This window comes from Ictidomys tridecemlineatus, chromosome 1, assembly GCF_052094955.1.
Source record: "Ictidomys tridecemlineatus isolate mIctTri1 chromosome 1, mIctTri1.hap1, whole genome shotgun sequence".
Taxonomy (NCBI): domain Eukaryota; kingdom Metazoa; phylum Chordata; class Mammalia; order Rodentia; family Sciuridae; genus Ictidomys; species Ictidomys tridecemlineatus.
In genome coordinates this window covers 70,520,401-70,547,241 of record NC_135477.1, presented here as the reverse complement: position 1 = coordinate 70,547,241, position 26,841 = coordinate 70,520,401, and the positions used below count along the sequence as shown (strand labels likewise).

Here is a 26,841-nt window from a genome sequence, read left to right as displayed (position 1 = left end):
TGCCTGTCGCAAACCATCCCTGGGCTGTGTGTGAACTATGCACATTGTAGCCATAGGAGGGGACAGGTCTGGCATTGCACACTGATTGAGCTGCACAATGCAAGTGTGCCTCTCCTCTCTCTCTGCCTATGATCCAACACAGCACCTGAGATGGGTGTGACTTGCCAAGATGTCAATAAATCTGCTGACCACAAGACATCATGAAGCAAGACTTCACCTTTGAAACCTTATCCCCTGCCTTATTTGGTGAAGAACATTCTATCAAAACTCCTTTGTTGGTCCCCCTATAGAAATAAAGAGATTTCTGGTGCACGCTTACTCTTCAAGGGCTCTTTTCCAGCTGACCCTTAAGGTCTCAGAGTCTCCCTACCCTTGGTATGAAAATTACTTCTGTGTCCTGTGCTTTTTTGCTGTTTTCTTAGCTTAGTGTTGCAGCCAGCTCTTTCAAAGCCAGTTCATCTCGTTAGTGTGGGTGGTTGGCAAGATCTGCATTTAACATGGAATCCCCTGGTAGAGGCCTGCCAGACACGAATGCTTTATGTTCAGGATTATCTATATCCTTGATGTGTTGGGGCCACCGTTGGCTAAATAATGTGGGGATGCATCCCATGACACAATGGCATCTTGATTACTTTGGACCTTTACCAAAGTCAGAAGGGGCCATGTTTGCCTTGGCAGCTGTTGATGCCTTTAAAAAAAAATAGATGTGCCAAGTGTCATTTGAATAGTTTTCCTTTTTTGCCTTGAGCCAAGAAAAAAAAAAGTTTTAAAGTACAAAATGCTTTTCTAACCATATGTACTATTTGTAAGTGTCAGGAGATAAAGGAATAAGTATTATCATGTTCATGTAACATAGATTTTCTTCAATTCATACAGAAAATTGCTCTCCCTATGTAAAATACAGCTGCAAGAATTTTAGTTTTTGTAACTGTTTTGTTAATGATCTTGGATGGAAGTATTTTAAATAACTCCAAGTTGTATAGCTCAGTTTTTTCAAAATTTAGTCTTATAATAACATGGTTCCATTAACAAATTTTTTGTCCATGGCAAAATATTTCCAAGGATTTCCTGAAAAGTTGGTAAGAAGGCAGTCCTATCAGAGGCCATGTGCTATTTTAGTTGAAAATACTGTGTGCTTCTCAAGCCCATGGTCACAGATGTGGTAATTAAACTCTGAAAATGGCAAAAGGATTTGTTTGTTCAGAATTCCTTGCTGACACTGAAGAAAGAAAGACTCTGGAAGCTGGGCGATTGGAGCTACCATTCCTGCTTTAAACTCCTTGTGCCTTCTTTTCACAAATGTGAAATGTGGGCAGAGGTAGGTCCTTCTGACAGGGATTAAAGCTTCTTCAACATAAGTTATAAGTTGGATATTGCTCAGACCCGTGCATGCCACCATCCCGCACACGTTTATGCATATATAATTTAATGAATAATAACATGGTTACACCATTTTCAACGTAAGTCCTGGTTGGATGAAAAGTGTTGAGTTTAACTAAGGCTACCTTTTTGTTAGGTGATATGAAAAGAAATTTCTTTCCTGACTTGTCCCAAGTCCTAAATGAATGGTCAATTTTAATCTGATCAGAATCACTAGAGAGTTAAGAAGATGTCAAATATTTTAATCACAAATGAGAGTTCTTCAAAGGCATCTGCTGGAATGAATATGAACTTGTATAAAAGATGTATAAGTGCTGCAAAAACAGAATGAAATATTTTGATGATATCAGAAGGAGAAAAGGAGGGTGTCAGAGTCCAGCTCCGGCAGGGGGTCTCAGGATGGTGAGGAGTCGGAGAAAGGGGGGTGGAGAAACAACACAGACACAAGAGTGAAGGTGCTGAATCCCAATCTTTTCTTGTGAAGTTAATCATATATACTTTTCATTTTGGCAGACTTACAGTACTTTGTGGTTACAAAACAGGAATCATTATTCAAAGAAACAAAATATTATGTAGCTACAATTAGATAAGAAGAATGTGTCTTGGCTTATGCATAAGCAAGCTATTTTTACTTTCAGTTCGAGTTTGGCTTTGAGCTGTTTCTGCTTAGTTAGCTTTTAATAATAGTTAGGAATGTCCCAGACTATTGGCCTATACCTTAACTATTCTTTCTTGACTTACTGACTAGAACCGGTGCCGCCATTATGGCAAATGGTTAACTTGAAAAGAGAGGCTACTAATGTTAATCAAACAAGAGCTAGAGCACCAAACTATTGTGCACAGGAACAAGAACAAGTTGCCCAGTACTAAGCACTAATCTGTCTTCTTAACATTAATTCTTCTTCTCTAGATTTTAATTTAATTTCTCAAAAACTTCCTTGACTGTTTTTCCTACAGGGTGTTTCTCATTAAACATTAGCAATTTACCTTCCACAGCTGAATCATTGCATTTAGAGCAAACAGATTTATTCTTTAGAAGTACTTGCATTAATTGGGAAAGTCATGTTTTTTCCTTCATACTTAATGATCATATGAGAAGTTGCAACTAATTAAAGGATTACAAAAACAAACCAGGCCATTCCCAGAAACATACTGCACTTCTCCAGAGGATGGACGCCTTGCGCCATCCACCTCAGTAGGGCCTTGCCATTGCCTGAGTCAGGGAGAGGCGCAGCAGGAGGGTGTGTTTAGGATGCAAATTTAGAAAAACAAACAGAATGAGGGTAAGATTGGGTCCTGGGGTGTCAAAATGCCTGGTGACTTTGGTCCTGGGCTCCATGTAGTGCTGCACTCAGGAAGAACCTTCCACAGTCTTGCAGAAGCTGGACACAGCCCAGTTGCAATCTGGAAATGTGTGTACTAAGATTGCCCCCAACAATGTTGATGGCCTTTTACAGCTGGCTCATCACAATACAAAATAATCAAGGTACTTATTTCATGGGTCAGGATGTGCGATTCAGTGATGGGCAATTCAGTTACAGATTCTGTGGAAGGTGCATGTCCCATACCATGCATGTTCAGAATTCCTACCCTTGATTAGAAAAAAAAAAATTAAAGGTAAGAATGACACAGCTTCTGTTCTCAAACTACTTAAAATTTATTGGGAAAATAGATGTATACAAAATTCTTCAAAAATATAATAATAAAAAGTGAGCATTAATGGAGCAGTAATTCTGGGGTGGGGGATTCAGGAAAAAACTCTTCCAAAATGGTGGTGTGTTGCCCAGACCATGTGTGTCACTGGGACAAAATACCTGAGAAAATCAATTTAAAGGAGGAAATATTATTTTGACTCACATTATCAATCCATGGTCACTTGGCCCCGTTGTTTTGGGCCTTTGTGGAGGCAGAACATCATGACAGGAGTGTGTGTAGTGGAACAGAGTGAAGGCCATGAGAAGGGACAGGGGCTAACTTTGCAAATTTCTACTACCTCCCAATAGCACCATTAGCTGGGAGCAAAATGTTCAACATATGAGGCTTTGGGGGTATTTCAAGATCCAAACTGTAATTTTGTGTTTGGATAAGCACCTTCCAAGGAGAAGGGATATGGGATCAGGCTGACCAACATACTATTGGGGAAACACCTGCCTCTGTGGTTAATGAGCCCCAGAAAGGTCATTGCTTATCTTCCTTCTGAAAATGATTGTCTTGCCTGCAAGAAATTCACCAAATCCAGAGTCCAGAGTTTAAATTTCGCATGAATTTATATTGACTAAAATGGATCTTGTTAGTTACCTTGTCCTATAGCAATGGGATATTTAGGCTTGACAAACTATAGGCATGTAGTGAGACAGTGAGAGGGTCATGAGCATAAGTTCCTTGCTTTGTATGATATAAGGAGAAGAAAACTAAGAAGAAATATCACCAACTTATCCATAAATTAATATCATCCCTCTGTAGCTAGTCTAGGCCATTTCTCATTGATGAAAGATTACTAGACTGTGCCGACTTAGAAGCAATCTTGATATTTCAGAAAAAATAATTAAATATGGTATAATTGATGTCACTAGCAATATCCCAGGAATCTCAAAACTTGATGTTTAGAGTTTGTAAAGAAAATCACTTCCCCAATCTCTCTTGCTTTAATTTTCCAAGGGATTTTGGTTCAAGGTAATATAAGTATTACCTTCAGCATGGTGTCCTATTGTCATTTCTATACCATACAACATGTATACATGTAAACTATTATATGCCATAGTGTAGTTTTTAGGGTGTCAGACTCCCTGTGCTAAAACAATGATCCTTCACTTTTGTGGTCTCAGATAAATTCTTTGCCTCAAATTTCTCATCTGTAAAATAAAGAAAACCATGATACCTATTTCATATGGTTATAAGTTTTAAATCAGATATTTCATGTAGAGTCCTTAGCAAAGAATATTTTATTATTACTCAGACCTATGAGAGTTGATAGATTTGCTACCATGTGCAGAGATAGCATGTGAACAAGTGGTATTGATAACAGTCTCCTTTTCTTCTGTACTTTCTAATCTATTAATTTAGAACAGAAAGTGAGTGTTTTATAAAGAAATATACTTTTATTTACTATATCAAGCACAATAGAACCCATTCCTATATTATAAATGTATAGCTGGATAAATTTGCACAAAATAAAAGCACTTGGATGTAAGCACCTACATATAATATTAGGACATTTTCTGGCCTCCAGAAGCCTTCATATATTTCCTCCAAGTCCTGATTCTCCCCAGAAGGTAACCCTTTGAGGCTTGTAGCACTAGCATGTAATTACATTAAAATGTATAATAAAATATGTATTCTTTTGTGTCTCTCTTTCTTTACTGTGCTTGCGAGGTTTATCTTAGGTTTTGAATAATTCTTCCTTGTTGATTTTTATAGGCCATTGTACGATGATACTATCTTTTTTATTCATTGATTTTCATATTGCTACACATCTAGGTTGTTTTGAATTGGGGACAATTATGATTAAGATGCTATTCATACTTTGGTACAAATATTTTGATGAGCCATTCACCTGCATTTCTGCTGCATATGACCCGGGAAATGGAATTGCAAGGTCTTGCAACATGGATCTGTTCAGTTGCACTAGATACTGCTACCAAAGACAGAATCGAAAGTGCTTGTACCCATTTATGCTTCTTGGTTGTTGTAATTTTAGCAATTCTGATAATATTACTTTGTAGTGTAAATTTTGCATTTTCCTAATAATTAAGAAATTATAATTTAGTTTAACACTAATAATAATAATAAAGTTTAGCACTTTGTCCATGAGTATGCCATCCCTTTTGATATGATTGTGCAAATGTTGCCATTTTCTATTATGTTTTCATTAAAAAATCAATTTAAATAAAGTGTTTATATATTCTATATATGTTGTTTTCTGAATATATATGTTAATTTCATTCTATGGGTTGAATTTTTACTCTCTTAATCATTGCTTTGTTTTTGGTTCTAGAGTTTGAACCCAGAGGTGTTTTACCCCTGAACTATATCCCCAGCTCTTTTTATTTTATTTTATTTTTGAGACAGGATCTTGCTCAATTGCCCACACTGGACTCAAATTTGGGAGTGGTTCATGGTTGGTTGTTTCTCAGCATTGCTGTAATAAGAGGTCTCTCAACTAATCTCCACTTAATGGATTCCTTTGTTAACCAATGTTCTGTATTTCTGTAAACAATATTAGCTAATGTTCAATGCCACTTAAATGTTCATAGCTATAAGCAGGCTAATCTAGAATAGTCACACCTTCCTATTGCTTCCTATCAACTCATATACATACTAAGAGTTCTCTATGTATACCAATTTTATTTATTATAGCAGTTAAATTATTTTATCAATTTTGATGCAATGACAAACATATTGCTTGTATTATAATTAATGTATATTCTTTAAAAATCTAGATTTTAAAAGTTGTAAAAAATTATGACCAAGATAGTTATCAACATAAAGATTTTAAAAATATAGATTTTCACTTAAAATTGATTCTCAAGTGGTGTTAATTTTTACCACATTTTAAAAACTCTAAAACTAAAAACTAAGAATGATGAATAATAGATTATTCATTGAAGAATAAATTATGTTGTACCCAATAATAGAAAGCCCTTGGTCCTGCAAGTAAACATTAATTAGTGTGCTAATTTACATTTTCTTGTTTTAAGTAAAAATAAATTACCAAGAGTATGAATGTGTATCACTTTTTTTTTAATGATTTCCTGAGGATCATGAGCAGTTCTGAGTTACATCTTCAATAATGGTAAAGACTCTTGAGTTCACATCATTCAGGATTACAGAAACTAACAGTAAAACTTCATGCTACACACTGAGCTTTCTATGAAATTCTGGAACCAGTGTCCAGCCTTTTATAGAGACTTTTATGGAGCTGTCTGTGAGTTTCCTTTGCTCATTCTAAATCAGGCTTTCTGGGAGTTGCTTTCAATGTTATAAATTGTGCAATATAAATTCAATTTTTTAAAATTTATTTTTTAGTTATAGGTAGACACAATATCTTTATTTTTATGTGGTGCTAAGGATCAAACCCAGAGCCTCACACATGGTAGGCTAATGTTCTACCTCTGAGCCACAACCCAGCCCCACTATGAATGCCATTTACAAATAAATTAGTATAAATTCCATTTTGATCCTGAAGACATAGTAGCTGATCAGCCTAGTTTCTCCTTAGAGCAAATCATTTCTAAGATTTGTCTTCTGCCAGGGATCTCTAACACACTATTACAAGACTAATGTATTAATTTGATTTTGTTTCAGAGGCAATGGCCTATAGTGAATAAGTTTAGTGATTAACCATTCAGCTTATCTCAGTCTTTTCCCTTCTAGCTTGTTACAGTATAACAAGCTCCTGGAAAAATTAAATTTTATTAGTTTTTCATTCTGCCATTTCCATCAGGCTTATTGATATGGGCCAATTTATTTCATGACTTGGGTATAGATGACTACTATAATGACTGTTGGCCCAATTGTGAATCCAGGAAAACCATAAGGTCACAGCCACAGATATATTCCTAAATGGCTTTCCTGATGAAGACTTTCTCTCCAAGCAAATATACCTCTGCTTCCATTTAATCCATTGAAAAAGGGTATAGGGAGGTGATGAGCTATTGTTTGCATGAAGTGTAGGGCAAAGAAAATCCTCTTTACCTAGTCTCTCAATTGTACATTTAATAGAGACGTGCTTACTAGATAGATCATCTTGGATTAAAAGAGGGTAGGATCCTGAGATTTCAGATGCAAACATCTCTTAAAGAAAAGAGTGGCCCAGTTCAAATAATCCCTAGTTGGGATGCCCAGATAAGGGAACACCTTGACAATAGCAGCAAGGGTGGTGGGGGCGATCTCACTGTTCATTAGTATTTCTCCTAAGGCTTCTTAGGGGCTTGAAAGAAATTTTGAACTGAAAAGTAGATGCATTAGATTTAGAGATATTCTTTCATCAAAGCTATCATCTTACTGTATACCCGTTGCGGGGCATCGAGGCCCCAGACGAAATCAAAGTGGTTCCACTCTGGCAATAGTTTGAAGTAACGAAGATTCCTAATTTGGGGGAGTATCCTGTCAATGTCCTTTGGCGTTATAAGCATGTCGTGTCCACCAGCCCAAATAGCAGTGGGCACTTTCATGGCAGTCAAGTCATATAGTGGAGGACGACTCTGAAAGAGAAAGATAAGGCATTCATGAGAGGAGGCGCCTCATAGCAGCAGCTGAACTCCAATAAATGGGAAGGCTGTTAAAGGAGTGTCTGCCATGATCATTGCTCTGTGAGGCAATGAGGGAGGTAAGAAGATACTCTACTATCCCCACCTTCAAGGAGCACAGAGGAACAAGAAAGACATGGCAGCTATACAAACATCTGAATGTAAAGTAGTGTATGCTGCATGCCATAAAACACCCCTGAAAGGCAATGGAAGTGAAAAGAAAGAAGAAATTGTTTCTAACTGGGGGCTTCAAAAAAGAGGAGTCAACCGGTCACCATAGTATATAACCGTAATGCCAGTGATTTGGGAGGCTGACAAAGGAGGATCACAAATTTGAGGCTAGTCTAGGTAACTTAGTGATAACCTGCCTCAAAATGAAAACAAAACAAAACACTGGTGAATGAGATGGATGGCAATTAAAAGCTGAGAGTGACTTAAGAGTACTTACAATAGAAAGATAAAGAATGAAACTACATTTTCCAAGGTTAAGGAGTGAGCCAAAGAGGGAAAGAAGCCCTCTTGAATATTGAAAAATGTTAATAGAAACAGTGAAGGAATGATGACAACTAGATAGAATTGACAGGTTAAGAGAAGGTTTGTTTGCTCTTTTTCATAAAGGACGGGAGTTCATGTAAGATAACAAGAGCAACCAGGAGGAATGGGAGGAAAAAATTGGATCCCAAGGTATATTTTTCCATATAACTTTACACACCAAAACTTTAGGAAGAGGTGGTAAGAAGATATAGGGAAAAGGACACAGAAGCAGATTATCTTCCTAATAGAGAAAAGAGGGGGGAAATTAGGAAGACAGAGATATTTGGGTGCAGGTAAAGTTCATTTACACAACACATAGGTATTAAGGGCTCTGGACATGCCAGGTTCTCTTCCAGGTGAGAAAACATTGGGGAATGAGATGGAGGGAAAGCCCTACACTTATGGCACTAGGTTGATCCTCTAACACTCAATAACACGTAATGTGGGAACAGAGATCAAACTGGGGACTTGAGGGAAAGCAAGGTGAAGCTAGTACAGACTAGTTTCTCTAGGGGAATGTAATGAAGTTGATTTTAATGATATAGTTTACCTCTTGTAATTGTCTTAAGAGGTTAGTAGAATCTTATTCCTCTAACAATTTATTTCATTGCTCAGAAAGTGACTAGTCTAATTGTTTTGATCCTGAGAAACAACTTAATTGATATGTGTTTGCACTAGCAAGAAGTCTTTAAAGATAGTCTGGTAAGACATTGGAAAATTTAATTTAATGTACTTAGTTCATATTTAGAAGCCCAATCCCTGACTGAGAATAGAAAGGTTGTAAAGGGAGAGATTTCAAATGAAGTGCTAAATGAGTCTACAAATTTTGATATGTAAAGTTGTATGGAAAAAGCTGCCTTATGATCCAATTCTTAAATGTTAAATAAAGCTTTTTAACTTTCATGTGGAATCTTAGTTTTTTCCCCTGTTGGTATTAAAAAAATGTGTATGTATTCTGTCAAAGTTTTTCTGAAACAATTTCCATTATTATGCTCCCATTAAAATCACACATACACACACACAAATATTATACATATATATATCAGAAATTTATTATTAAAGCAAAATGAAATTCATACTTTCTGCTATGTATGAATAAATTTATTTCCCTCTACAAAATATATTTTGAAAAAAAAGCTATCAGTAACATTGGTTATCTTACTATAATTTAAAATGAAGAAGCAAGATTAAAAGTTATACAAACCAACATGATCCTGAAAAAAACAGAATAAATATGTCAGATCATTAATACATCCAGTTACTTCTGGGTGGTGGGATATAAATGATTTTACTTTCTTTATATGTATCCCTTTTATTTCCTAAAAATTCTGAAATGAATGCAGATTAAAATTAGATATTTATTTCATAAAATTCTCATCAGCATAAATGTCACCAATTAGCAAGTAGGATTCTTCTTACTCTCAAATAATTTCATATTAAAACTTCTCAAAATCCCCTCCTCGGGTCATTCTCAGTAGCTTACCTGATTATAATGAAGCATATTTTCAGCTTCACTTCCCCAGTCATAAGCTCTGAATTCTTCAGATCGGTAAAGCTGAAATAAATGTGTTTTAGAAAAAGAATATTTAGGATAAGAATCATGATTTCCAAAGGCAAATCTGAGAAAAACACTGGGAAGAAAACAAGGCCCCTGGATCACCAGAAGAATGTATATCTTACTATTATCATGAAAAATTGTGTCCTTTCTATTGAAAGGGAAACAATGGTCTTCTTTGGTTTACAGGAAAAACTAATGAAAAACCAAGTCTCTGTAGAAGAAAGTCAAATCCCAGATTTTTCTCTCTCTGGAAAGGTTGCAGCTCTTCTGAGGCCCTCTCAATTTAACTCTTAACTTAAACTCAGGGACTACTTTATTTGTTTTGATTTAAGATGGGATTCATTTATGTCTGCACTATAAACCTCCCCACATTCTTTGTGAATCTAGGGAAATCAAAACAGGAAGGAGGCAACAAGGACAAATTGAAAGCAAGTTGCTAAGTTCTTGGGTGAGTCTGAGAGTGAACTCTGTCCTTTATCTATAATGAGAGAAAGGACTGGTGTGGTTTCCCACGACAAGGACTCTACCTGTTTTAAATGCAGTATGTTCTGTATTGATGATCCAGTGGGAGCATGGGATAGATACACATCCATTCGACTCTAAGAGAAATCAAACCCATGTTACAGCAACAATCACCCAATGAAATGAACTGTGCATTTCAAAAGCAGGAATTAATGATCGATACTGGTGTTTTGAAAATGATGAGGGAGAATCATCTAAATAAACCCATACTGATGTCAGGAACTTGAATGTGAGTGAACCATAGGTTGACTAGTAAGATGGGCTGCTGGACAGCAAACCTGCGCCAGCTCTGAATATGCAGGTTAATTCACTTATTTTGAAGTAGAATCAGGTGTGATGGACATTAAGGAGCTCAGAAACCAGGGAAGGTGTTATGTGCAAGAGCACGTTGGTATGTGCATGTGCACACATGTACACTGTCACAGATCAAGAGGTATAAAACCTGGATTTTAGACTCATGTTGTTCATTGTTCAGCTCTATGACCTTGGTCAAGTTATGGAGTATCTCTGAGTCTCTGTTTTCACTTCTTGTAAATGAATATATTAAAAATATTACAAACTGGCTAGGCTCTTATGGGAGTAAAAGTAAAACTAAAAGTCAATTCTTTCCAAAGAGTACTTCTGTAAAAATCCTAAGGATGAAAATTATAGAGATCAAAGAGTAATTGTAATTATATGTCTTAGAATATAATGCACTCATTCAAGGGAAATTTAAAAATCTGTACTTCTGGAAAAAAACAGGCTTTGAACAATGGTTCCTCATGAGTTTCAACTTAACATAATTTAGCTTCTACAAGCATAGGGATGGACTGGCTTGTGGAAAATAGATATCTTGGGACTGAGTTCACTATAACACACTCATTGGCTGATAATTAGAATACAGCAGAGAAAACTATTCAACCACACTAATCTGTGAATGGAAATTGCTCACCTCTTCCTCCTTTTTGAATTCTCAATAACAGGAAACAAAGATTTTATTTAAAATCGACTACTACTTCTTCATAGAAAGGGGATTCTATTTCCCATATTGTCTGAGATTTTTCCAAGTTAAGTGGTGAGTTTTATTTGAAACCACAGTCACTCATACAGGAAGGCACATATGAAATGAGAACAATGCTTTCATCCTTTTCTAGGATTTCATTTTATAACTCAACATATTCAAATGAAATAAATACATGTTAACTGTAGTACATTGTGGCTGATTGTGAACAGGTGAAAATCTATTACTCATCATAGAACATCCACGCTCCTAACTTTGACCAGGGATGGAAGGATGCAGCTGCCTTTCCCTTCCACAGTCCTTACGTGTAAGGTCCATGGAATATCTAATCAGCTATGCATAGCAAATATCTGCCTTTAAAGGTGCCTTTAAAGGACCATACAAACTATCGTGTAATACATGGATAAGAATGAATCACAGGAAAGCTGGGATTTCTTCAAGCATTAAATGGCTCCAAAATTATTATACATACCACATTCATATTTTTCTTGTTGTATCCAGCCCATAAGGACATAAATTCACTACATATCACCCAGAGTATTTTATTGTTGCAGATTTTGGTAGAAGGTGTCTTCTTGGTCTTATCTTCTAAAAAGAAACCTTTAGTACCAAACATAGCCTGTAAAAATAAAAATCAATTATCTTTTCAAGATCCACGTTCAGACTTCTTGAAAATACCTTCATTGTAGGAATGTATCATAGTGGAGGATCACTTGCTGTTTAGTCCAGGAAACCAAGTTGCTCAGGAAAAATGACTTAGGAATTCACTTCCAAATGAGGAAGATCAATAAACATTATTTACAGGGAGTCAGCAGTAAGGAATCTTCACCTCAAATTTAGTTCTTCATGGTGAAGCTTCCTATTTTCTGTCTAATCAGAAATTGCCATTATTCCTCATTTATTGATAAGAGAAATGGGATGGTTTTTTTTTCTTAAGGTGAAACATTATACTGACTAGAAAGGAAAAGCAGGTTTTTCATATTACTCATGTACACATTGGCTTTCTTGTACTGTCCTGGATTAGTCAGCTGTCATCATGTAAAGTACAGAATGTAGTACCAAAGAGAAGGTGCCACTGAACATGGAAGTTTTGTGATGACGTCACAAAGACAGCATAGCCAAAAACTTCCAAGTCTTGGCAAAATAAGCTTCTGGAGGTAGTCAAAGGCAGTGGGGAGCCAGAGAATAGGACTTAAAATGGCAGGAATTTTGACAGTACAGAATGTGAACTAAGATAACCCAGGGACATTATTTGGTTGACTTCTGATCTATAAAATAGCAACACATGTATAAAACTGGTTTATTTATAGATAGATATATCTGCCTCTGAATTTGACAGATTAGTTTACTTAACCCTGCCCAAATGGAGGTAACTTTCATGATTAACTGATGTCAACACATTTTGCAAAAAAACTACCAACCCTGCAAAGGGGATGTCACCTCACTTGTGCTCACAGTAAACAATAGAATAAAACTGTTATCAAATGAATCATTAGGCCTAACAGAAATTCCTCCTTATGTTTGCTCATTAATAATTTTTCCCATTCCTACTACTCTACTCCAAATCTGGGTCTCATCTTTTAATAAGTGAATTATTATGATATTCTAAATAGTTTCCCTTGACTTCATTTTAGCCCAAATCCATTTTTTACCATTGCCCCAAATTGAAAGGGCAACCTTTTAAAAATATATGCTCTTTGTGTACATGACCTTCATGGGAAAACAAAAACAAGCAAAATACAGAACAACGATTTGGTGAATAAAATTTCAAATCTATAATTGTCAATTACAGAACCTTTTCATCCCTTAAATAATACCAATAAATACTTGAATAAATACATAGGCTGTAAGACACTGAGGCTTTGAAATGTAACTTTAATAAATTAGAGCAAGCTCCCATATGGAAAAAAATTATGTTAGGCTTATCTAACATCTAAATGAGGACATCCATGACCATACATAACTTGAAGAGTGTCTTCTAATTGGACATTGTGAATTCATTAACCTGCCCAAATAAATAGAACAAGAAAACTTGTGAGAAGACTCTCTATGAATATAGCACTCAGCTCAGATTGAGATTTGGGCATGTACTCAGCTCTGTGACTGGGTACAGTAGATATTGTGTGGGGCCCGTAGATACCATGGCACACACAGGTGCACACACAATACACACATTCACAAGCACATGTTCATGGAGTCTTAGATTTTATTTACTTAGAGTTCTTACTTTACTTCATAATAGATTTAAAGCTAATAAAGATCTATGATCCCAAATGAGATCCTCAGGTAAATTTTGGCAAAAGGAGAAGCCTACCTTGATTATGGAATTTGGAAGTAGAAAAAAACTGGTAAAAATGCTTGTGGGATATCTGAATGAGATCACAGGACTCAGGGCAAAATTCATTTTGATTCTTTGTGCCAGTTCAGGCATGGTGGAAAAGGCTACAAATCCTGGGAGAATAGAGACAAGATAATCTTGTAAAAATTAAAAATACATAGGCAATATTTCTACCAGCAAAGGTGGGGATCTATTTATTCATTTCCTTTGTCCTTCTATTGCAACAATTTTGTGGATGAAGTGGGATTTTTTTCTGCAAAGATAATCTGCCTTCAGTTCTTTCTACTCCCAAGTCCCCCTTTCTTTTATTCCATTGATGGACAATTTAATTTGGTTGTGGATATGGAGTACCTGGTAGGTGAAGGGGGAGGGGGAGGCTGCTGAAGCATCTACTAATAGCTGGGTGAACTGTACTCAGTCTCACCTCCCAAGCATGGGGTGAATTATGGGGAGAATCATTTTACCCCCAACTCTGAGATGAGCAATGAGTCACAGAGCTTCTGAAAGAAAATAATCAGTCCACAAAACATGCATTAATTGGTTCATCCACAATATTATCCAGTTATTCCATAGGATTTCTTTCTCACTATAGAGTAAGATTTCTTTGCTCCAGTGCCTTGCTGGATGCTCACCAATAACTCAGACTCTTTCCAGCTTCCAACATGGAAGGGGCTTTTGTTGGGTCCACTATGGTCCCAGTAAGGACCTAGTCCTTCCATTGGTTCTGCTCTTTCAACAGTATCCCTGTGAGGATGATGGCGAAGATCATCACTAGGCTAAAAAGACTACGCAGGGTACCTGTGTACTTTGATTTCATGAGGTGATTTCCTGGGCCTTCGCTGGAAGCGGGGTGGGTGTGTGGCACACAGAGATGCTTACTAAAATGTTAAAACTATTTTGGCCAGTGGGGGAAAAACTGAACAAGTGACTAAACAATTGAGTCAACAACTCTGAACAAGGGGTAATACTTCTGCCAGAGGGTTTTTGAAAACGTATACAGGTGAGTTTTCTGGTGGTTACACTAATTTGGAAGCCATACTGACATTTAGTGGGCCTGGGACTTGGATTGCTAAATGTCCTTCCAACAGTGGATCCTTTCCATGTGACAAAGTTACTCTGTTCAAAATACAAACAGGGCTCACTGAAACATTTCATGCCCTCCGTATAGTGCAGAACGCTGATGGTCATATTCTCTGTATTCTCTGCAGATTAAATGTAAGAGTATATCTAAGTCTCACTTTCCCAGATTCAACTCAAGTCATTCTCCTCTGTATAGTCCTCTCTTCATAGTGCCCAGATCCTCTGTTGGTGAAGTCAGACTGACTTGGTTTGCATCTATGTTCTGTCTCTATGTGCTCAGAGACCTTAGGAAACTCAGTTTCTCTGAACATCTTTTTCCTCTTGTATGAGATGGAGATAATAACAGTAGAGTTGTTCAGAAGATTAGAGGGAGAAAAAGCACTGGACATAAGGTCTTAAACATAATCAGTGCTTAGTAGGCACTAGAAATTATGGTAAAATTATTCTCCTCTCAGTAGCATTTCTTGGACTCTCCTAGCAGTCCTTTGATATTCTTTTGGTCTGTGTGCTCTGATCTCCCTGACTGTTTCAAGCTTGTAAACTGTCATTATAAAGTGATGCTCTGTATCTGTTTATTATTGATGTTGATGGTGGTGGTTGTGGAAATATGGTAACAATATTTATTGCTTCTTGCATAGTTTTACCCAAATTGTGCATTTTCCACAAGTTATTATCTTAAAATTAGAAACTTTAATGGAAGATCAATAACAAATTCAAATTTTTATTAGTAGTTTCCTTTAAATTTTTTTGATGGGTACCAGGGATTAATTCAGGGGCACGCAACCACTGAGCCACATCCCCAGCTCTATTTTGTATTTTATTTAGAGACAAGGTCTTAATGAGCCTCACTTTTGTTGAGGCTGGCTTTGAACTCATGATCCTCCTGCCTCAGTCCCCCAAGCCACTGGGATTAGAGGCATGTGCCACCATGCTTACCTCTTTTAAACTTTTACTTGGAACTAGATTACTGATTTCTTTCCAAAAAAATCTTGACAATCATTAAGGTATACATTTTTTAAAAGAAGGTGATTTTTTAAATTATAAATATCTATACTGTTTACATTTGTTTTTTTTATTGGTTGTTCACAACATTATGTTTACATTTGTTATTAGATGAATATTAGATAATATGCTGAGCATATTAGCTCAGTTAATTTATCACAATAAGCTTTTGTGTCCAATCCATAAAAAATGAGACCTTATCTTTTAAACTTGTTTAAATTAAATATGATCCTCTCCCTTTTATTTTATTTCAATCCAAACTAGGTTGTAAGGAAGACCCCATTGGTTCATATTTATCATTTCTCAGAGATATTTCATGATACTATGCTTCAGTTTTTCAGCTCAGAGGAAATCTAGAAACTTATTCTTTAGAATTTCCTCACTGGATTGGGGGCACGTGATTATTTGTGGAAAATTACAACATCATTACAGATGTGTGGCTATGACCCAAAATTGAGGAAAAGTTTGCTGGACATGCTGCCTGTCTCTGGACTGGAGGTTCACAGCCACTCAGAGCGTGAAGGTTGTTCCCAGCACAGGACAGAGTATTAAGGGCACTATAAATAGCAGTTACTCTATTCCAGTTTAAAGGCATATTCCCATAAGATTCTAATAACACTGGCCTTTGTTAGCATACCTATGGTAGTGCCGAGTGAATGTCCAATGAAATACAACTTTTCCTGACCAGTTTTATTCACAATGAAATCTATTATTCCTGGGAGGTCGTATTTGGCCATTTCATCAAAACTGCAAAATAAAATAAGGGCTTATAAATACTTTAAACTGTAAGTTTAAAACTCAGACACTTTCCCACTTCTTTTTTTACACCCAGAATTCTGTGCTGTCTACTTAGTCAGTGGATATCTCATTACTTACCCAATTAAGTATAGACCATTGTAGCTTTTGTCTTGATTTACAGGTTACTTCCTAATAACAGAAGTGCTTGTAAGACTTGGGGATGCTATCTAAAGTTCAGTCTTATTCTTCATTCTATTCTCTTGCTTTTCTTTCTCTTCCCTTTCCCCATATAGTTTGCATGTCTCTGCTTCTGACAATCCAATGGGATTCAAGACTCCTAGGGCTAGTGTAATACTCACTTTTGGAAACAGGACTGTTGTCAGTTATGGTCCTATCATTCACTAGCTGAGTCACTTTTGATAAGTTCCTGAAATGCCCTGAGCCTAAACTTCCTCATTTGAGAAATGAACAGGATAGGTCCTGGTTTCGAGGGCTGCTCTAGGCATTGCATAGTGTGAAAGAAATGACCTGACTATTGGTAGTCACCTGATCAGATGTTGCTATTATTAGTACTTCTTTCTATATATTCAATATATACAAAAGTTCTATAGTACCAGTCCAACCAGCATTAATGAAAAGGCCTGTTATATTGTCAGGTACACCATGAGCTAGAGACCTGCTTGTTAAAAGCATATATGAGGAGATCTCTAAATTGATACTACCAAGTATAAGTGTAATTTTGTAATGCCTTCAAGTACATTTACCACCAAGCTCCCAGTCAAGGACTTGGTGACATGAAATGCTTCCTGACTAGCACCTTCCACAGAGCTCTAGCCCTAATAATTTATTCTATCCTCCTTCTCCTCTCAGCCTGTCACTGGGTGCTTAATATTTCATTAATATTCAAGAATATAGGAACGCATGGTCTATTCTAGCAGCAAACCAATAGGGAGCTTAAGTTTGAGGAAGGGCAAGCTATTGTAGGCACCAGCTTATCATCTGGTAGCAGAGAAACACTTCCATTAAAAGAAACAGACCATATATTAAAATATTCTCATTGCCCATTAATACTGTTTTGAAAATTTTATATTGAAATTTTCCTGAAAATTGTATTCTTTTCAATCTCAGAACAGTGTTTTTAAAACAAATACAGTATTAATACACATCATCTTTGCAAAATTGATTGGCTGTCTAGGAAAATATTTATAAAAATGCCATTAGAATAAATACAAGCTTCATGAGGCCAGGGATTTGATCTGAATAGATTTGAATGCTCGGGGCATAAGATAGTACATACAGTAGGCACTTTATAAATATTGGTTGAATGAATGCATGCATGGGTCATAGGAGTATTCTGAGTTGTCCCTTGAACATATTTATAAAGTATAGTCAGATTGAATTGGAATGTCAGATGATCTTGTTTAACTGGCACATTTGCCTGTGGGAGAATCAGTCAAAATGAAAGATTCTTACAATTTAAGATGTCAGTAGAAATGATGAGGAGCTTCATGACTTCAAGTATTATAGACTATTATTAATACCATCCATACTATTATATATTTCAAGAAATTGCCTCCAACTTGTTTTTCTTAGATATAGTTTACCTAAAGGCCCAGAATTTCTCTTCATTTTCTGAGAGTGTTTTGTGTCTTCTTGACCAAGTGTTCCCCCGACTATTTCCCATCCATACGTCGTAACCTGCATCTGCTAGAAGGAATCCAAGGCTTCCATTGGCATAATTCTCAAGCCAGTAGGCAGTGTCTGAAAACAGGGCATGCTGCAAGTACACAACTGGCCGGGGACCTGTGACGGTGGTAGAAAGACAGAAATCAAGAAGAATCTGTGATAAACAAAGTATGTTCAAACTGATAGCAACACACACCACACATAAATACATGCCAAGAATAGAAGACATAAACAGAATATGCTTTTCTTCCTATCATTAGTGCAGAGAATTATAATCATATAACTTCAATTTCTTGAGCACAAACTTTGTACCTGGAGCTAGGTAGAATGATTTACATGAATTAGCTTATTAAACTCTTATAATAACTTTTGAAAGTAGTGCTATTTTAAAGATGTAGAAAACAAGGCTTAGGGAAGATAAGTGATTTTCCCAGCAGGTCTTTCAACTCACAAAAATACAGAGAAGAGACAAACCTGATTCTGTCTCATTCCAACAGAGAATTGTAACTGCTCTGTTTTTATGCGTTCATTTACAAATGGTCACCAATTTATGACGGTTTGACTTACTGTTTTCAACCTTCCCATGTGCAAAACTGATAATGTATTCAATATAAATCATACTTCAGATTTTGAATTTTGATCTTTTTCTAGGCCAGCAATATATTATATAACACTCTGAAGATGCCGGTCAATGATGGCAATGACCATCAGCTCCCAGACAGGCATGTGATCATGTGGATAAATGATCCATACTACACAGTGCACTGTGTCGTGGAGCTATGGTGTTCAGTAGGTCAGCTGTATTAAATTCACTTTTTCTTACACTACTTTAAATTTTTAAGTTGATTTTATCAATACATAATCCCATGCTAAGTTGAGAAGCATCTGTAAACATAGGTTCTGCACGTGGCTTATAAAGATGCACAATATATCATGCTTAATGGATCCCTACATCTCTTCCAGGGAGGAAGAGGAGGAGAGCATAAATAAGCACTTGTAAGTTCCTCACCAAGTCTAACTCAAACTCCAGCCTCTGCTCACTGGAGAACATTGGCAAACTACAACAGTAGTTTTTATATTTAAAGAATTAATAATTAATAAGTAGAATTAGCTTATCCTTCTTTCAACTCCCAAATTCATAAGGGAAAGTTTGCAGGAAGAACCAGGAAGAACAATGCAGAACAGTAACCTTAATTCAGTGGCTGCCTGGAGTCCTGGTCTGTGTCTTGGTTGTGTGACTATGGGCTTGTTACATAATCTGTGGTGCCTCAGTTTCATCATCTGTAAGATGGTGACTACTGGGTTGCTGGAGGTTTTAACTGATTTAAATTATTTAGAATAACACAGAAAATAAATGGTTTTTAGCTACAAATATTTCCAAAATTCTCTGTCCTTAAGCAAACTTTTTTCTATAAGATTTTTCCTCCTTTTTTATTTCATAGTTTCCTTGCCCTCAAGCCTGTTATTGCCCAGATTTAGTAAAAGACAAACCCCAAGGTAAACAAAGAGATGCAGGATGCACTATTAAATTTGAAATCATGATAACAACAAATAATTTCTTTAGTACAAGCACAGCCTAAATTGGAAATTCAAAAAAACCTATTTGTTGCTTATTCTGCTTTCAAATCTAACTGGAAATCCCATACTTTATCTGGGAGAACTATCTATATCCCACTCCCCTTTTTCATTTTTGAAACTCTTGAATTTATTTATTCAGTATTATTTATTAATTATCAATTAGTATTAAATATTTATTATAAATTTTTTTTTCTTAGAGTGTCAAACAAAGTGATTTTAGCTGTCACTTAAAAGTGGTGATGGGAGAAACCAGGCAGAACCAACATGGTAAGCATCTGCCAATAAGTGACTTGCCTTTGAGTCTTTGCACATATTTTGCTTACTCTTATTTTTCCCTTCTGAAAGCCTGTGCAGTTATAGTTCATTTTTAAGAAGCACTATCCCAGGCTTCTGTATCCTTGGCTCCTCATTCTACCATTCAGGCCTCATTTTACAACACCAGGCTGTTCCCATTCATAAACCGTCCCTTAGGCCAAGGGGCATGTGAATATTGGTTATCCTTCCTGGAAAAAGTTTCAGAAGTGCTACTGACATTTCACTTGATGTTTTACTCCGCAGAGAAAGGATCATGGATCTTAGTGGGAGCAAAGGAAGCTTGTCTGGGTACCCCACTGGAGTCAATTTCTTTCCACCGAGAAAAACCTCTTCCAACAATGAGGAAATCCAATATCCTGGGACATATGAGGAACCAGGAATGATCTAATAAAATGCAGGCTCCACCTTGGCATTTCCAACCTAAGAAACAACCCCAGTGGCTCTGAGTAAGATCAGTCATGCCTTTGGTATTTTTAGGCTTTTATCTGTTTTTGAAGAATTAGAGGCAAAAGAATGAGTCTCTTTTTTAGAGACCACCCTAATAATTCAAACAAATTTTGATAAAGTACTCTCTTTATGAATATCCAGCTTTACATTTCAGGCACATGCAGTCCCTTCTCAGCAGCCGCGTATCTTGTACCTGTGCTCCTAGCATGCCGTCTTCCACAGGGAATCCTGTTGATGCTGAGTATGTACCCATCGGCAGTGGTGACTTCATACTCTTCGCTGGGGTAGCCATTGTAGGTGATGATTTCACTCTGCCCAAGGAAAAGACAGCCATCCACTAAACTTCTTCTCTGAATGACATCAAAAGGAACTAGAACAAAGCACCTAGTGCATCTTATTGGGGTGGAGTATGTAAAATCTTCAGCCACAAGTAACCATAAAATTAATCTACCCACTTAAAGTCTTCATAAAAATAGTCAGATGTGGTGGCATCCTCCTGTAATTCCAGCTACTTGGGAGGCTAAAGGAGGAGGATTATAAACTCAAGGCCAATTTGAACAACTTAGTGAGACCCTGACAAAAAAAAATGAAATAAAGTAAAATGATAAAATAAAAGGGGCTGGGGATGTGGCTCAGGGGTAGAGCACACCTGGGTTAAACACCCAGTACCTAAAAAACTAAAAATAAAAAAAAAAAAGCAAAACAAAAGAAACAAGTAGAATGTTAGATAATATCTTGTGTAGGCAAATTTTGAGGGGGGTGATATTCATCACTGACATATTCTTTCTGACAAAGCCATATTTTCCACTCACTTGTCATTAGAGACTTTTCTTGGTTTAAAAATGATAAAACTATAGACTAGTAGAAGGCAGTCTCATGCATCATCCAAATGGCTTAATATTCTTAAAGTATACATTCAGAACAAGAGTTGGTGTATATAATACAATACAATTCTGCTTTGTATTACTAGTAGAAAATATTAATTATTCAACTGAAGGAGCAGATCTACCTAGCTTGACCCTTCTAGAGTTGTTAAAAACCATCCACCTGTTTTTCTTATCAGAGATTTTCCCCACCACCCACTAATCCTGCTTTATTTGATGTTCTTTGGAATTGCTCTTGACTTACAGTGTTCATCCACACCTCAGGATTCACTTCATTTTCCAAATTAAAGAATCCACCAGCATTTAATGTTCCACAAATCAAACAAACTGTTGTTAAAAACAGCCACATCACAGGAATGCCTGGCAGAAAACATTTAACATTCACAGATTTATTTCATCCATCAACCTTGACTTGTGAAATAAAAACAGTGCCCTAATGGAAACTGGAGTAAGATCCTGGGAACATTGATAATGTTTGGAAGACAACAGATAAAATGAACTAACTCCGAGCACTATTAATCTACTTTTGCACATAGAAACTGTCTTGGCATAGTCCAGTTCTTAAAAGGGAATGAATTCAATTTAGCACGGAGGCTTGTTTTTTTTTTTTTTTTTGCTCTTATTTTAATCATTTTTTAAAAATTTATTTTAAGTCATTGTTCATCTGTGAGGTACCTGAATTCCTAATGATTTATAGGACAAGTTTCCACATCACAGCACAGTGAAAGTAGAGGTGTCTCTAGGGTAGACCAGAATCCCACAAAGCAACCAAGAATCTTGAATTGATGAAGCTTTTGCCAACAAACAAGCTATGATCAGCTTCTCATGCTGTGACTATGTCATATGTGGACATCCAGAGGAATAATCTTGCACATGTCCATGTGTACCTCACTTTCTTGCCATGGTTCAAAAGCAGTTTGAAAAGCAGGCTGACACCAGTAAGAGAGTAGCTTGCTCATCATCTGAGTGTGTTGCAGTCAACTGGCCTGAACTTGAAATTCAGCCTCACCACAAGCAAGATTTTTGACCTTGGGCAAGTTATTTTGTAACTTTGTCTTTTTGTTTGTCAGTATCATAAAGATAATAATGTAAACTATTTCAGAGTGGTATAGGGAGGGCTAAGTGACATAATATATATAACACACTCAGTGCAGTGTAAGTCCTTAATAAATGTTTTTACTATTTTTCTTTTTCTAAGAATAAGTCAGGGACTAATACCAGAGAGCTTTTACTGTAACAAAACCATGTCTTATTTACAAAACTTAACAGTTTACTTTTGAAGCAAAATAGCTTTCAATACATTTGCTACTTAGATGTAGATGATTTTATATCTGTAAATGTTATATAATCTAAACACTGCTTTGAGACTATTAGTAGCTAATGGTAAGTGCTTACCTTATGCTAGGCATTGTCCTCAGTGCTTCATAAGTTAAAGCTAGAAAATCTCCATGAAGCTGGTACCAATACTCTCCATTTTATCAATTAAAACAAAACAAAACAAAAGCTTGGAGAGATTTAATTCCTAGTCAAGAATACAGAACAAGCCAGTGACAGGTCTAGGGTGGGTAAGAAGGCAGCCTCTCCTCAGAGCTCTTGCATCTGAGAGCCATTGCCATCTGGCCTCCCAGTTGTGATAAAATCTCCATCTTTCCTACTTAGGTGAGCTTCACCTGCTCCCAAGGACTCCTGATTGATGAGGAACTTCTGAATTTTTGCTTTTGACATCAGGCTGAAGAGTAAGATATGGTTGCAGTAACTATTAGAAACTAGAGAGATGAGAAACAGGAAGCTTGTGGAAATGAGGAAAACTTGGACTGTGCCTCACCCAAGGCGTCTCCTTGGCAAACACAGTGTCATGATACAGTTTGCATATTGGGAAATTGTGGTCTACATAATGCCAAGTAACCACTTTGGCTGAATCATTCATATTTCCACTGTCCTTGTGGGGAGTGTTCAGTAACATTTTCAAACCAGTGCATGGAACGGGGAAGTAGATCAGGATTCTAATGGACAAAATCAGAGATAATAGTATCACCCCTCAAACCCCATAGTCTAACAGTGAGGATCCAATGAAGCAATGTATGTGATAGTGTCAACCATGTAGTTCACAGGAATATGCATCACTGTCACTCAACAGAGAAGATGAAGCAATTTGGTTGGTGATGCTTGAGACCAGAAGAGTTTGGAGCTAGCAGTGTGGCAGAGGAAAGTGACTCACATGTTAAATGTATTTGGCCTATTGTCAACTTTGGCAGTAACTGCTGTGTTTGCTGACTCAGAAACCATTTAACTACTGCTTTAAACGAGGTAGGAATGGAAGCCTGAGAGAATAATGAAGACAATTTATCTCTAAACTCTACATGAAATATCACATAATGGAGGCACATGTGCTCAGTTTTCTACTTCACTTTTTATACCTATAGAGACTAAACATGAACTCAGTCTCTTTTATCACAGTATGAAGGACAGGGAAAATTAAGTTGCCACCCAGCATGACACACGAGTTTCACTTCTATTCATTTAGACTCATTGTCAAATTCCTTCAGAAACAAAGGTATGGTCAGTATTTGTCCAAATTCTAAGATCTGTTTCAGTTAAGTGGAAATTCTGTGCTACTTAAATAAATGTGGAGCAAAAGGAAGATCTCAGCATGTTGAAACAGGGAAAAGTTACGTACCACTCGCTACTCATTCAGTCTTTGATGAAAAACTCCACTATGTTTTGTTCTGATCGATTGTGTGATGACAGAGGTGTATGGACTTGCTTGGAATTGCTCATGGCTTTTGATTTTAAAATGATCTTTACTGACAAAACTTAAATGGATTCTAGAGAGTTCTAAGATTATTATTATTATTATCATTATTATTTTGTTGATTTGTTGCCATAATTTAATGTAGAAATAGCATGAGTATAGTTCAACTTCTCAGGTCTTTACAGATTGTAGACTAACTCAAACCTCAAAAAATTACTATATCATTGATTTCTCATATTCTTTTCTTAATTTTGAGGGTTAGCTTAAAATCTGAGTAATTCTTCCAATTCTTTTGCTTTTTATAGAAACAAAGCTGTAACAAATAAACGACACTAAACTTTTTGGCAGTTTCATTACTCTTCTTATATAATCTTTCTATTTTAATAAATATTCAGCATATTATTAAATATTATGTATTATTATACTTAGTAATACATGTGTGTGTTAAGCACAATAATGCATATCCATTTTATTATACAGAGACAAATCTATAATAGTAACATATGTAATTATTATATAGCTTAATATTCATATTGACATTTATTTAAATAAAAATTGAAAATTCTTCCTTAGCCCTGAGAAATATAAAATGATAGCCTCTATTCTATTCATCTATTATTAGTTCCATTCCCCCCCCCCACTCATAAAATTAGATGATAGTAGAGCTAGAAAGGTATAGGGGCAAAATGTATGTTGAGGGGCAATCTTTTGGACAAACAAGTATTTCTGATATCTTGATTTAAGAATTCTGTCACAGCTTGGGCACAGTATTTGTTGACCACCGTCCACTGAATTATCAAGATGGCTGAAAATACATGGTCAAACATGCATCTCTTGACTGTGACAATGGTTCTCATCTAATTAAAAACATGTGTACTATAGCAATGGTTTGTCTTTTTGTTTGATTGCTTCTTTCTCCCCCAAAACTGTTTTTTATCTTAACACATCAACTTTTTGCAAAAGGGTGCATAATTTCCCCTTAAATATAATTCCAAGTCTTAAGACTTAGGCAATAAACAAAAATTAGAAAATAATAAGAAATTGAAAAAAATTAATAATTTGAAAGTTTATACCTTTGAGACAAATTTTGCCCTAGAGTATGACTTTGCAGGAATGGGAGCCTGGAATTTACCTCTTGCCTCCTAGATGATTAACTCATTCTGCACCCTAAAATTCAAATAGGGCTCAACAGAACCATGAGAGAGAGAGAGATGGGGGGAGGGTGTAAAATGATTAATTAACACATTCTGACTGTGGGAAAATACTTTAAATTTACATGTTAAAATTTTATTTCCTTACCCATAAAGAAATATTCATGATATCTATAAGAAAGTGTTGCTTTTGAGATTCCCTGTTAGATTGGAACATGTTTTCTTTAGTGTTGGTGACAATAAATCTTCATTTAAGGACCACTAAACTACACCCATCTTAAAAAACAGCATAGTGATGATAAAGAGACAGGAGAAATGGCAAAAAGAGAGATTGATCATAAATAAATAAAGTATTAAAGGTTTCTGAAGAGACCATAATAAACTAGTTGAACATATACCCATCTCAATACAAAATAGTCAAAGGAAAATAACTTACATTTAAAGAAAAGTTTTTACCCAAAATGCTGGTGGCTGCCCTTGATGATGTCCATGTCCCCAATGGCAGGATCTGGATTGTATTTATGGAAAGGTCACAGCTTTGTGAGAACAAAGAGGAAGGGCCGTACCATTGAAGGGGGAAATTATATCATCTACTCCTCCAAGCAGGCTTACCTGCCTCCCTGCTTGCCTAATGTGCACCACTTAAGTGTGGTAGTTCCTACAGCTCATTTTGCATTTGAATTATTTCTGTAGGAGGTACATTCAAATGGAGATTCTTTTTTAAAACACACACGGAACACTTAGCCAGGAATTCAAGTTGGATCTAGTTTTAGATATGGTGTCATCCAATTTTATGGGTAAATGAAATTATGACTGGAATGTACAAAGAGGTAACACTGACTCTTTTGAAATATACACCTATGTCTATCCTGAGTTCATATTCTGTTTTTGTTCAATTACTGATAAATCACTTTCAAATCTCACCAGCATCCCTGAAAATAAGTAAGTGGTTTTTAGTGTCAGAGGATTTTGATTTCATTTCCCCCTTCCCCATCAACATCACCTTTAAAGCAATGAATGGATGGATTGATCTAGAAGTCCAGAAAATGTAGCCTACTGAGTGAAGGATTGAGTACTTCCTCTGTCAGTTTTACTTTGAGATGCTTGACTATGAATTCTCCTGGATTGCTCTGCTAAGTGTTCCAAAGGAAAGTGTTCTTAACATTATCTAGCAAATTTTAGAGGAGACATAAAATTTATGGGAAAAACTCAATTTTGCTGTATGTTTGAACTAAAGTAGGTATTAGTATGCTTAGCATACTGATTCAATAAAAAATTGAAACTTGATAGCAGTTTTTTCCCCCTATGCAGCCTCTAAATTACCCTCAAACCAGTAATTTGCTATGGCACAATCTAACATCTTTCATACAATCTGTATTCTCTCACTTCTGCATATGTTGCAGAATTAGTCAAGTTTTCTATAAATAATCAGAAGTTTTAAAAGAGAATTTCCAATGTGAACTACATATGTAATTTAAGTTTTTAATTAATCACATTTTTAAAAAATCTAAAGAAATAGGTGAAATAAATTCTAATGATTTATTTAAACCAACATAATGTGATACATTTTAAATTATTAATTATTAATAATTTATAATTTATATAAAATAAAATTTTATGTAATTTTT

At 36.1% G+C, this 26,841-nt stretch overlaps 1 protein-coding gene across 1 annotated transcript; it reads right to left on the bottom strand.

Annotated features, from left to right (window-relative positions):
• Nucleotides 1–6,011: 6,011 nt before the first annotated feature.
• On the bottom strand, nucleotides 6,012–25,704 carry Lipn (lipase family member N). The gene is made up of 11 exons (XM_078022132.1): nucleotides 25,670–25,704; nucleotides 22,981–23,039; nucleotides 21,555–21,670; nucleotides 20,620–20,737; nucleotides 18,005–18,203; nucleotides 16,300–16,409; nucleotides 13,557–13,693; nucleotides 11,715–11,861; nucleotides 10,248–10,319; nucleotides 9,646–9,717; nucleotides 6,012–7,583 (listed from the first exon to the last, which is right to left on the bottom strand). The coding sequence occupies exons 1-11, from the start codon at nucleotides 25,702–25,704 to the stop codon at nucleotides 7,350–7,352; spliced, it is 1,299 nt and encodes a 432-aa protein (XP_077878258.1). The 3' UTR covers nucleotides 6,012–7,349.
• Nucleotides 25,705–26,841: the final 1,137 nt, after the last annotated feature.

What these genes read in the sequence shown, in the direction of transcription:
- Lipn (XM_078022132.1), bottom strand. Translation starts at nt 25,704, where the DNA reads ATGGACATCATCAAGGGCAGCCACCAGCATTTTGG. An exon ending in ACGGCATGCTAGGAGCACAG is followed by an intron (nt 18,204 to 20,619) that starts GTACAAGATACG and finishes CCACCGTCACAG; the next exon opens with GTCCCCGGCCAGTTGTGTAC. An exon ending in TTCCAAATTCCATAATCAAG is followed by an intron (nt 11,862 to 13,556) that starts GTAGGCTTCTCC and finishes TTATTTTTACAG; the next exon opens with GCTATGTTTGGTACTAAAGG.